The 13621-nt window shown below is 39.1% G+C and overlaps 1 protein-coding gene across 1 annotated transcript in view; it reads right to left on the bottom strand.

Moving 5' to 3' along the window:
* Positions 1–13621, bottom strand: part of LOC143064581 (scavenger receptor cysteine-rich domain-containing protein DMBT1-like) — a 78953-nt gene that overhangs the window by 35626 nt on the left and 29706 nt on the right. Inside the window, exons 17-20 of the mRNA XM_076237496.1 lie at positions 12343–12515; positions 11855–12014; positions 11260–11438; positions 10693–10846 (exon numbers count right to left, since the gene is read on the bottom strand). Coding sequence (XP_076093611.1) covers positions 10693–10846; positions 11260–11438; positions 11855–12014; positions 12343–12515 — 666 coding nt within the window. The remainder of the gene's footprint in view (positions 1–10692; positions 10847–11259; positions 11439–11854; positions 12015–12342; positions 12516–13621) is intronic.

The following is a 13621-nucleotide window of genomic DNA, read 5'->3' on the forward strand; positions in this document are numbered from 1 at the left end:
GTTTAATTTGTGGTTAACTTAACAGTAGCATTAACTTTAACATGTCGTAAAAAAGATTAACTAGAGGCTCTAAAGAGCCTGTGTCGCTCACCTTGGTCTTGTGCATATTAAACAATGGACACAGATAAATTCATGACATAATTGTGTTTTGGTGATAGTGATGTGTTTGTAGATCCTACAATTATCTCTATCTATAATGAACTTGGCCCAGTAATTGCAGTGGAAAATATTTTCTAAAAATTTACAAAAATTTATGAAAAATGTTAAAAATTAACTATAAAGGGCAATAACTCCTTAAGGGGTCAATTGACTATTTTGGTCATGTAAACTTATTTGTAGATCTTATTTTGCTGAACGTTATTGCTGTATACAGTTTATCTCTATCTATAATAATATTCAAGATAATAACAACAAGAGGCTGTCACAACGACAGCAAACCGGATTTATTAACATTTATTTGTGTCCTGGCAATATCACAAGAACCATTACTGATGAATGGTGAAAGTGAAAATCGTCAATATCAAATTTGACCTCCATTTTGTCATCAGTATCAACATATTAAAATTTGAAAAGCTTAGATTGAATGGTTCATGAGTAAATGCAACAACGTGAATGGAAACGCCATTTTTCGATCTTTCAAGAACCATAACTCCTGAATGGTAAAAGTCAAAATCGTCATTATTGAACTTGACCTCTATTTTGTCATCAGTAACAACATATTAAAATTTCAAAAGCTTTGGTTGAATGGTTCATGAGAAAATGCACGGACACGACGGGAAACACCATTTTTCAATCTTTCAAGAACCATAACTCCTGAACGGTAAAAGTCAAAATCGTCATTATTGAACTTGACCTCCATTTTGTCATCAGTAACAGCATATTAAAATTTCGGAAGCTTTGATAGAACAGTTCATGCATTAATGCACGGACACGACTGGAAACTCCATTTTTCAATCTTTCAAGAACCATAACTCCTGAACGGTAAAAGTCAAAATCGTCATTATTAAACTTGACCTCCATTCTGTCATCAGTAACAACATATTAAAATTTGGGAAGCTTTGGTAGAACAGTTCATGCGTAAATGCACGGACACGACTGGAAACTCCATTTTTCAATCTTTCAAGAACCATAACTCCTGAACGGTAAAAGTCAAAATCGCCATTATTGAACTTGACCTTCGCATAGTTGTCAGTAATAACATATTAAAATTTTAAAAGCTTTGGTTGAACGGTTCATGAGTTAATGCACGGACAACATTTGATTGCCGGCCGCCCGCCCGCCCGCCGTACATCCCCAAATCAATAACCGACATTTTTGTCACAAAAATCCGGTTAAAAAACGGCAAAATTTCCTTAAAATTACCAATTCAGGACAGTAACCTAACAACGGGTTGTCCGATCCATGTGAAAACATCAGGGCAGATAGATCTTGACCTGATAAACAATAAAACCCTGTCAGATTTTCTCTTAATGCTTCGGTTTTTGAGTTATAAGCCAAAAACTGGATTTTACCCCTATGTTCTATTATTAGCCGTGGCAGCCATTTTGGTTGATTGGCCAGGTCACGCCACACATTTTTTAAACAAGTTACCCAAATGATGATTGTGGCCAAGTTTAGTTTAATTTGGCCCAGTAATTTCAGAGAAGAAGATTTTTGTAAAAGATTACTAAGATTTACGAAAAAATGGTTAAAAATTGACTATAAAGGGCAATAACTCCTTCAGGGGTCAACTGACCATTTTGGTCATGCTGACTTATTTGTAAATCTTACTTTGCTGAACATTATTGCTGTTAACAGTTTATCTTTATCTATAATAATATTCAAGATAATAACCAAAAACAGCAAAATTTCCTTAAAATTACCAATTCAGGGGCAGCAACCCAACAACAGGTTGTCCGATTCATCTGAAAATTTGAGGACAGATAGATCTTGACCTGATAAACAATTTTACCCCATGTCAGATTTGCTCTAAATGCTTTGGTTTTTGAGTTATAAGCCAAAAACTGCATTTTACCCCTATGTTCTATTTTTAGCCATGGCGGCCATCTTGGTTGGTTGGCCGGGTCACGCCACACATTTTTTAAACTAGATACCCCAATGATGATTGTGGCCAAGTTTGGTTTACTTTGGCCCAGTAGTTTCAGAGGAGAAGATTTTTGTAAAAGTTAACGACGACGGACGACGACGACGACGACGGACGCCGGACGCCAAGTGATGGGAAAAGCTCACTTGGCCCTTCGGGCCAGGTGAGCTAATAAAAGGAAAGGAAGGTTAAAATGCTGTTATTGAACTTGATTTAAAAGGGGGATTGCAATAAAGATCCTCAAATATTTTACATTTTCTAAAGGTTTATTCTGTCAAAATAAGAAATGATGGATAAAATAAATCATAATTAATCAGGTTATTCTACCTGATATAAAGGGACTATACTGACTTTGTAAAGCCTAACATGTGAAAAACAACAGTAGCTTCTGGCACTCCCCATCCATCATCACAAACAGTACCCCACACTCCAGCATGAAGTACTTCTACTCTACCTGATATAAAGGGACTATACCGACTTTGTAAAGTCTAACATGTGACAAACAACAGTAGCTTCTGGCACTCCCCATCCATCATCACAAACAGTACCCCACACTCCAGCATGAAGTACTTCTACTCTACCTGATATAAAGGGATTATACCGACTTTGTAAAGCCTAACAAATGACAAACAACAGTAGCTTCTGGCACTCCCCATCCATCATCACAAACAGTACCCCACACTCCAGCATGAAGTACTTCTACTCTACCTGATATAAAGGGACTATACTGACTTTGTAAAGCCTAACATGTGACAAACAACAGTAGCTTCTGGTACTCCCCATCCATCATCACAAACAGTACCCCACACTCCAGCATGAAGTACTTCTACTCTACCTGATATAAAGGGACTATACTGACTTTGTAAAGCCTAACATGTGACAAACAACAGTAGCTTCTGGTACTCTCCATCCATCATCACAAACAGTACCCCACACTCCAGCATGAAGTACTTCTACTCTACCTGATATAAAGGGACTATACTGACTTTGTAAAGCCTAACATGTGACAAACAGCAGTAGCTTCTGGTACTCTCCATCCATCATCACAAACAGTACCCCACACTCCAGCATGAAGTACTCATACTCTACATGATATAAAGGGACTATACTGACTTTGTAAAGCCTAACATGTGACAAACAACAGTAGCTTCTGGTACTCTCCATCCATCATCACAAACAGTACCCCACACTCCAGCGTGAAGTACTTCTACTCTACCTGATATAAAGGGACTATACTGACTTTGTAAAGCCTAACATGTGACAAACAGCAGTAGCTTCTGGTACTCCCCATCCATCATCACAAACAGTACCCCACACTCCAGCATGAAGTACTTCTACTCTACCTGATATAAAGGGACTATACTTACTTTGTAAGGCCTAACATGTGACAAACAACAGTAGCTTCTGGCACTCCCCATCCATCATCACAAACAGTACCCACACTCCAGCATGAAGTACTTCTACTCTACATGATATAAAGGGACTATACCGACTATGTAAAGCCTAACATGTGACAAACAACAGTAGCTTCTGGTACTCTCCATCCATCATCACAAACAGTACCCCACACTCCAGCATGAAGTACTTCTACTCTACCTGATATAAAGGGACTATACCGACTTTGTAAAGCCTAACATGTGACAAACAACAGTAGCTGCTGGTACTCTCCATCCATCATCACAAACAGTACCCCACACTCCAGCATGAAGTACTTCTACTCTACCTGATATAAAGGGACTATACTTACTTTGTAAAGCCTAACATGTGACAAACAACAGTAGCTTCTGGTACTCTCCATCCATCATCACAAACAGTACCCCACACTCCAGCATGAAGTACTTCTACTCTACCTGATATAAAGGGACTATACTGACTTTGTAAAGCCTAACATGTGACAAACAACAGTAGCTTCTGGTACTCCCCATCCATCATCACAAACAGTACCCCACACTCCAGCATGAAGTACTTCTACTCTACCTGATATAAAGGGACTATACCGACTTTGTAAAGTCTAACATGTGACAAACAACAGTAGCTTCTGGCACTCCCCATCCATCATCACAAACAGTACCCCACACTCCAGCATGAAGTACTTCTACTCTACCTGATATAAAGGGACTATACTGACTTTGTAAAGCCTAACATGTGACAAACAACAGTAGCTTCTGGTACTCCCCATCCATCATCACAAACAGTACCCCACACTCCAGCATGAAGTACTTCTACTCTACCTGATATAAAGGGACTATACCGACTTTGTAAAGTCTAACATGTGACAAACAACAGTAGCTTCTGGCACTCCCCATCCATCATCACAAACAGTACCCCACACTCCAGCATGAAGTACTTCTACTCTACCTGATATAAAGGGACTATACCGACTTTGTAAAGCCTAACATGTGACAAACAACAGTAGCTTCTGGTACTCTCCATCCATCATCACAAACAGTACCCCACACTCCAGCATGAAGTACTTCTACTCTACCTGATATAAAGGGACTATACTGACTTTGTAAAGCCTAACATGTGACAAACAGCAGTAGCTTCTGGTACTCTCCATCCATCATCACAAACAGTACCCCACACTCCAGCATGAAGTACTCATACTCTACATGATATAAAGGGACTATACTGACTTTGTAAAGCCTAACATGTGACAAACAACAGTAGCTTCTGGTACTCTCCATCCATCATCACAAACAGTACCCCACACTCCAGCGTGAAGTACTTCTACTCTACCTGATATAAAGGGACTATACTGACTTTGTAAAGCCTAACATGTGACAAACAGCAGTAGCTTCTGGTACTCCCCATCCATCATCACAAACAGTACCCCACACTCCAGCATGAAGTACTTCTACTCTACCTGATATAAAGGGACTATACTTACTTTGTAAGGCCTAACATGTGACAAACAACAGTAGCTTCTGGCACTCCCCATCCATCATCACAAACAGTACCCACACTCCAGCATGAAGTACTTCTACTCTACATGATATAAAGGGACTATACCGACTATGTAAAGCCTAACATGTGACAAACAACAGTAGCTTCTGGTACTCTCCATCCATCATCACAAACAGTACCCCACACTCCAGCATGAAGTACTTCTACTCTACCTGATATAAAGGGACTATACCGACTTTGTAAAGCCTAACATGTGACAAACAACAGTAGCTGCTGGTACTCTCCATCCATCATCACAAACAGTACCCCACACTCCAGCATGAAGTACTTCTACTCTACCTGATATAAAGGGACTATACTTACTTTGTAAAGCCTAACATGTGACAAACAACAGTAGCTTCTGGTACTCTCCATCCATCATCACAAACAGTACCCCACACTCCAGCATGAAGTACTTCTACTCTACCTGATATAAAGGGACTATACTGACTTTGTAAAGCCTAACATGTGACAAACAACAGTAGCTTCTGGTACTCCCCATCCATCATCACAAACAGTACCCCACACTCCAGCATGAAGTACTTCTACTCTACCTGATATAAAGGGACTATACCGACTTTGTAAAGTCTAACATGTGACAAACAACAGTAGCTTCTGGCACTCCCCATCCATCATCACAAACAGTACCCCACACTCCAGCATGAAGTACTTCTACTCTACCTGATATAAAGGGACTATACTGACTTTGTAAAGCCTAACATGTGACAAACAACAGTAGCTTCTGGTACTCCCCATCCATCATCACAAACAGTACCCCACACTCCAGCATGAAGTACTTCTACTCTACCTGATATAAAGGGACTATACTGACTTTGTAAAGCCTAACATGTGACAAACAACAGTAGCTTCTGGTACTCTCCATCCATCATCACAAACAGTACCCCACACTCCAGCATGAAGTACTTCTACTCTACCTGATATAAAGGGACTATACTGACTTTGTAAAGCCTAACATGTGACAAACAGCAGTAGCTTCTGGTACTCTCCATCCATCATCACAAACAGTACCCCACACTCCAGCATGAAGTACTCATACTCTACATGATATAAAGGGACTATACTGACTTTGTAAAGCCTAACATGTGACAAACAACAGTAGCTTCTGGTACTCTCCATCCATCATCACAAACAGTACCCCACACTCCAGCGTGAAGTACTTCTACTCTACCTGATATAAAGGGACTATACTGACTTTGTAAAGCCTAACATGTGACAAACAGCAGTAGCTTCTGGTACTCCCCATCCATCATCACAAACAGTACCCCACACTCCAGCATGAAGTACTTCTACTCTACCTGATATAAAGGGACTATACTTACTTTGTAAGGCCTAACATGTGACAAACAACAGTAGCTTCTGGCACTCCCCATCCATCATCACAAACAGTACCCACACTCCAGCATGAAGTACTTCTACTCTACATGATATAAAGGGACTATACCGACTATGTAAAGCCTAACATGTGACAAACAACAGTAGCTTCTGGTACTCTCCATCCATCATCACAAACAGTACCCCACACTCCAGCATGAAGTACTTCTACTCTACCTGATATAAAGGGACTATACCGACTTTGTAAAGCCTAACATGTGACAAACAACAGTAGCTGCTGGTACTCTCCATCCATCATCACAAACAGTACCCCACACTCCAGCATGAAGTACTTCTACTCTACCTGATATAAAGGGACTATACTTACTTTGTAAAGCCTAACATGTGACAAACAACAGTAGCTTCTGGTACTCTCCATCCATCATCACAAACAGTACCCCACACTCCAGCATGAAGTACTTCTACTCTACCTGATATAAAGGGACTATACTGACTTTGTAAAGCCTAACATGTGACAAACAACAGTAGCTTCTGGTACTCTCCATCCATCATCACAAACAGTACCCCACACTCCAGCATGAAGTACTTCTACTCTACCTGATATAAAGGGACTATACTTACTTTGTAAGGCCTAACATGTGACAAACAACAGTAGCTTCTGGTACTCTCCATCCATCATCACAAACAGTACCCCACACTCCAGCATGAAGTACTTCTACTCTACCTGATATAAAGGGACTATACCGACTTTGTCAAGCCTAACATGTGACAAACAACAGTAGCTTCTGGCACTCCCCATCCATCATCACAAACAGTACCCCAAACTCCAGCATGAAGTACTTCTACTCTACATGATATAAAGGGACTATACTTACTTTGTAAGGCCTAACATGTGACAAACAACAGTTGCCTCTGGCACTCCCCATCCATCATCACAAACAGTACCCCACACTCCAGCATGAAGTACTTCTACTCTACCTGATATAAAGGGACTATACTTACTTTGTAAGGCCTAACATGTGACAAACAACAGTTGCCTCTGGCACTCCCCATCCATCATCACAAACAGTACCCCACACTCCAGCATGAAGAACTTCTACTCTACCTGATATAAAGGGACTATACTTACTGTGTAAGGCCTAACATGTGACAAAGAACAGTTGCCTCTGGCACTCCCCATCCATCATCACAAACAGTACCCCACACTCCAGCATGAAGTACTTCTACTCTACCTGATATAAAGGGACTATACTTACTTTGTAAGGCCTAACATGTGACAAACAACAGTTGCCTCTGGCACTCCCCATCCATCATCACAAACAGTACCCCACACTCCAGCATGAAGAACTTCTACTCTACCTGATATAAAGGGACTATACTTACTTTGTAAGGCCTAACATGTGACAAACAACAGTAGCTTCTGGCACTCCCCATCCATCATCACAAACAGTACCCACACTCCAGCATGAAGTACTTCTACTCTACATGATATAAAGGGACTATACCGACTATGTAAAGCCTAACATGTGACAAACAACAGTAGCTTCTGGTACTCTCCATCCATCATCACAAACAGTACCCCACACTCCAGCATGAAGTACTTCTACTCTACCTGATATAAAGGGACTATACCGACTTTGTAAAGTCTAACATGTGACAAACAACAGTAGCTTCTGGTACTCTCCATCCATCATCACAAACAGTACCCCACACTCCAGCATGAAGTACTTCTACTCTACCTGATATAAAGGGACTATACCGACTTTGTAAAGCCTAACATGTGACAAACAACAGTAGCTGCTGGTACTCTCCATCCATCATCACAAACAGTACCCCACACTCCAGCATGAAGTACTTCTACTCTACCTGATATAAAGGGACTATACCGACTTTGTCAAGCCTAACATGTGACAAACAACAGTAGCTTCTGGCACTCCCCATCCATCATCACAAACAGTACCCCAAACTCCAGCATGAAGTACTTCTACTCTACATGATATAAAGGGACTATACTTACTTTGTAAGGCCTAACATGTGACAAACAACAGTTGCCTCTGGCACTCCCCATCCATCATCACAAACAGTACCCCACACTCCAGCATGAAGTACTTCTACTCTACCTGATATAAAGGGACTATACTTACTTTGTAAGGCCTAACATGTGACAAACAACAGTTGCCTCTGGCACTCCCCATCCATCATCACAAACAGTACCCCACACTCCAGCATGAAGAACTTCTACTCTACCTGATATAAAGGGACTATACTTACTTTGTAAGGCCTAACATGTGACAAACAACAGTTGCCTCTGGCACTCCCCATCCATCATCACAAACAGTACCCCACACTCCAGCATGAAGTACTTCTACTCTACCTGATATAAAGGGACTATACTTACTTTGTAAGGCCTAACATGTGACAAACAACAGTTGCCTCTGGCACTCCCCATCCATCATCACAAACAGTACCCCACACTCCAGCATGAAGAACTTCTACTCTACCTGATATAAAGGGACTATACTTACTTTGTAAAGCCTAACATGTGACAAACAACAGTAGCTTCTGGCACTCCCCATCCATCATCACAAACAATACCCCACACTCCAGCGTGAAGTACTTCTACTCTACCTGATATAAAGGGACTATACCGACTTTGTAAAGCCTAACATGTGACAAACAACAGTAGCTTCTGGTACTCTCCATCCATCATCACAAACAGTACCCCACACTCCAGCATGAAGTACTTCTACTCTACCTGATATAAAGGGACTATACCGACTTTGTAAAGCCTAACATGTGACAAACAACAGTAGCTTCTGGTACTCTCCATCCATCATCACAAACAGTACCCCACACTCCAGCATGAAGTACTTCTACTCTACATGATATAAAGGGACTATACTGACTTTGTAAAGCCTAACATGTGACAAACAACAGTAGCTTCTGGTACTCTCCATCCATCATCACAAACAGTACCCCACACCCCAGCATGAAGTACTTCTACTCTACATGATATAAAGGGACTATACTGACTTTGTAAAGCCTAACATGTGACAAACAACAGTAGCTTCTGGCACTCCCCATCCATCATCACAAACAGTACCCCACACTCCAGCATGAAGTACTCATACTCTACATGATATAAAGGGACTATACTGACTTTGTAAAGCCTAACATGTGACAAACAACAGTAGCTTCTGGTACTCTCCATCCATCATCACAAACAGTACCCCACACTCCAGCATGAAGTACTTCTACTCTACATGATATAAAGGGACTATACTGACTTTGTAAAGCCTAACATGTGACAAACAACAGTAGCCTCTGGCACTCCCCATCCATCATCACAAACAGTACCCCACACTCCAGCGTGAAGTACTTCTACTCTACCTGATATGAATGAACTATACTTACCCGGTACTTTGTAAGGCCTAACATGTGACAAACAACAGTAGCTTCTGGCACTCCCCATCCATCATCAGAAACAGTACCCCACACTCCAGCATGAAGTACTTCTACTCTACCTGATATAAAGGGACTATACTTACTTTGTAAGGCCTAACATGTAACAAACAACAGTTGCCTCTGGCACTTCCCATCCATCATCACAAACAGTACCCCACACTCCAGCATGAAGTACTTCTACTCTACATGATATAAAGGGACTATACTTACTTTGTAAAGCCTAACATGTGACAAACAACAGTAGCTTCTGGCACTCCCCATCCATCATCACAAACAGTACCCCACACTCCAGCGTGAAGTACTTCTACTCTACCTGATATGAATGAACTATACTTACTTTGTAAAGCCTAACATGTGACAAACAACAGTAGCTTCTGGCACTCCCCATCCATCATCACAAACAGTACCCCACACTCCAGCGTGAAGTACTTCTACTCTACCTGATATAAAGGGACTATACCGACTTTGTAAAGCCTAACATGTGACAAACAACAGTAGCTTCTGGCACTCCCCATCCATCATCACAAACAATACCCCACACTCCAGCATGAAGTACTTCTACTCTACATGATATAAAGGGACTATACTTACTTTGTAAGGCCTAACATGTGACAAACAACAGTAGCTTCTGGCACTCCCCATCCATCATCACAAACAGTACCCCACACTCCAGCGTGAAGTAGTTCTACTCTACCTGATATAAAGGGACTATACCGACTTTGTAAAGCCTAACATGTGACAAACAACAGTAGCTTCTGGCACTCCCCATCCATCATCACAAACAGTACCCCACACTCCAGCGTGAAGTACTTCTACTCTACCTGATATGAATGAACTATACTTACTTTGTAAAGCCTAACATGTGACAAACAACAGTAGCTTCTGGCACTCCCCATCCATCATCACAAACAGTACCCCACACTCCAGCATGAAGTACTTCAACTCTACCTGCCGTTGCTTTTGGCCCTCTCAGGCGTACTTGTACCTGTAGCGACTGAGCTGTTAAAATAATATTAATAATTACTTTAAATACTTAAAAAAACTTTCTACATGTCACATTTAAATCAAGCTAAGTGGACAAAATGTATGCAAACAAATTATCTAACATAAGTTTTCATTTAACTTATGGTCAAACTGTATGCAAACTATATATTTAACATCAATTTCATTTAGACTATTAGTTAAGTAAACTATGACATTTCAGGACGCTCTGATTTATAATTCCTATGAAAAATGTGCATTTATGGCCATTTATATGCATGTGCAAGATATAAAAATCGTAAAACCAATAAAATGTGAAGAAAATCTCATGGAACAGACATACAAAGGTATAGAGTGGTGTTATAATAATGAGACCTAAAATCTAGATTTTTCACAACTAAACAAACATATTGTTGTGACATGATACAAACCTGTTTCACAAATGATACCAACATCTTCTGTATGGTCACAGTCACTGACACCCCATGGGTCATGTCCACAGTTAGCAAGAGAGTTTTCTGTACCACCACAATGAACACTATCTAACCATATAGGTCCCTGGAAATTTGATGTAGAATACCTGGAACCTGATACTGCAACTGCCTGTACACTAAAAAAATCAAAAACAATATCTAAAATATCAACTTGGCACAATAAAGTTAATATTGTTAGATATGACTGAATGGCCTTTTACAGCTTACTTAACACAATGGATTATGTTGAAGGATGTGCTAGGCTCCATTGTTGAGTATATCCTCATTCTTTGGACTTGGGCAGATAGTTGTTTCATTTTTGCATAATGTCATTTTTTATCTGTATCCACGTTATTTTTGTCCTCATTGTTGATGGCTGTACAGTGACCTATAATTGTTAACTTCTATGTCACTTGGTCTCTGATGGAATTTTGTCTCATTGGAATCATAACTTATCTTCTTTATTTTCATTTTTACAGCTTTATTATCCTTGAAGAGGTAAAAATAAATATCCAGTGCTCAACAATTTTGTTTTTCAATGCTATGAACTTACAACTGGACTCCTAGCTGATTACACACAACTTTGGCTGCTGTACTGTTAAAATCATCATCACATACAGTACCCCATTTACCCCCATAGTTAACTTGTAATAATCCAGCATTAGTTGAGTTTCCTCCCGTCAGACGGAGCTGAATATTCTTAGAGGCTGGTGCTAAAAATATATTGATTTTATTACTATTTTGCTGAATATATACAAATACATTAAATTCAAACAACTAAAATACTTTTTTTTCTATTTTGAATAATCCATATTTTTATGACAATGAATACTAGTATTGTATCTAGAAACAAATGAATTTCTTTTTTAATTTCTTCAAAATCTACATCTGATGAAAATACAGACCAGATGGCGGCAGGGATCTTATAGATCCATTACAACAAAAAAGACACGAAGTAGTACAGATCTGAGAGTACTCACAGTTTCTGACAGCTAGTTCAAAGCCAAAAAGAACTGCTGAGTAATGAAAAATACTACTTACTATTACTACAGATAACTCCAACATCTTCTGTATGATCACAGTCAGTGTCACCAATGGCATTAGTTTTACACTGTAATATAGTGGACTCATTTCCCATACACGTTACTTCATCCAAGTAAATACTTCCAGTCCCTTGTCCAAAACCTGCAGCTGTTACAGGTAAGGCATTCTGACTGCAAAATCAAACAATCTTTTTTTCAATTTGTAAATATAATTGTATGTTTGTCTTTTCTAGTGAACTTAAAAGGTAATTGCGTTAGAAAACAAAGCCAGAGAACTGATTTTTCATAATACTCATCCAAATGCTTGAAATTATCGATTGTTCACGAGTCAAATGCAAATTACTTAATTTACTATGAAAAAAGCAAGTTAGACATTTTTAAAACCATAAAATGAAAACATTTTCATGCCAAATTAAATAATAGAAACTATTATCAATCATTTACAAATTCTTTTACATAAAATTAACTAAAGAATCTAAAGAGTCTGTGTCGCTCACCTTGGTCTATTTGCATATTAAACAAAGGACACAGATGAATTCATGACAAAATTGTGTTTTGGTGATGGTGATGTGTTTGTAGATCTTACTTTACTGAACATTCTTGGTGCTTTCAATTAGATGTGTTTGTAGATCTTACTTTACTGAACATTCTTGCTTACAATTATCTCTATCTATAATAAACTTGGCCCAGTAGTTACAGAGGGAAATATTTTGTAAAAATTTACAAAAAAATTACAAAATTTATGAAAATTGTTAAAAATTTACTATAAAGGGCAAAAACTCCTTAAGGGGTCAATTGTCCATTTCGGTCATGTTGACTAATTTGTAAATCTTACTTTGCTGAACATTATTGCTGTTTACAGTTTATCTCTATCTATAATAAAATTCAAGATAATAACCAAAAACGGCAAAATTTCCATAAAATTACCAATTCAGGGGCCCTTTGGGCCAGGTGAGCTAAAAATACTGTTTCCTGACATTTGACAATGAATAAAACAGTACATGAATCTGGAAGAATTCATAATAAACTAATTATAGATTCCAGGATTAAATTTTGTATTTACGCCAGACGCCCATTTCGTCATCAGTGACGTTCGAATCCCAAAAAGTTAAAAAGCCAAATAAAGTACGAAGTTGACGACCATTGAGGACCAAAATTCCTAAAAGTTTTGCCAAATACAGCTAAGGTTATCTATTCCTGAGGTAGAAAAGGTTTAGTATTTCAAAAATTCAAAAGTTTTGTAAACAGTTAATTATAAATATGACAATATCAATAAT

Source organism: Mytilus galloprovincialis, chromosome 2 (genome assembly GCF_965363235.1).
Source record: "Mytilus galloprovincialis chromosome 2, xbMytGall1.hap1.1, whole genome shotgun sequence".
Lineage (NCBI taxonomy): Eukaryota > Metazoa > Mollusca > Bivalvia > Mytilida > Mytilidae > Mytilus > Mytilus galloprovincialis.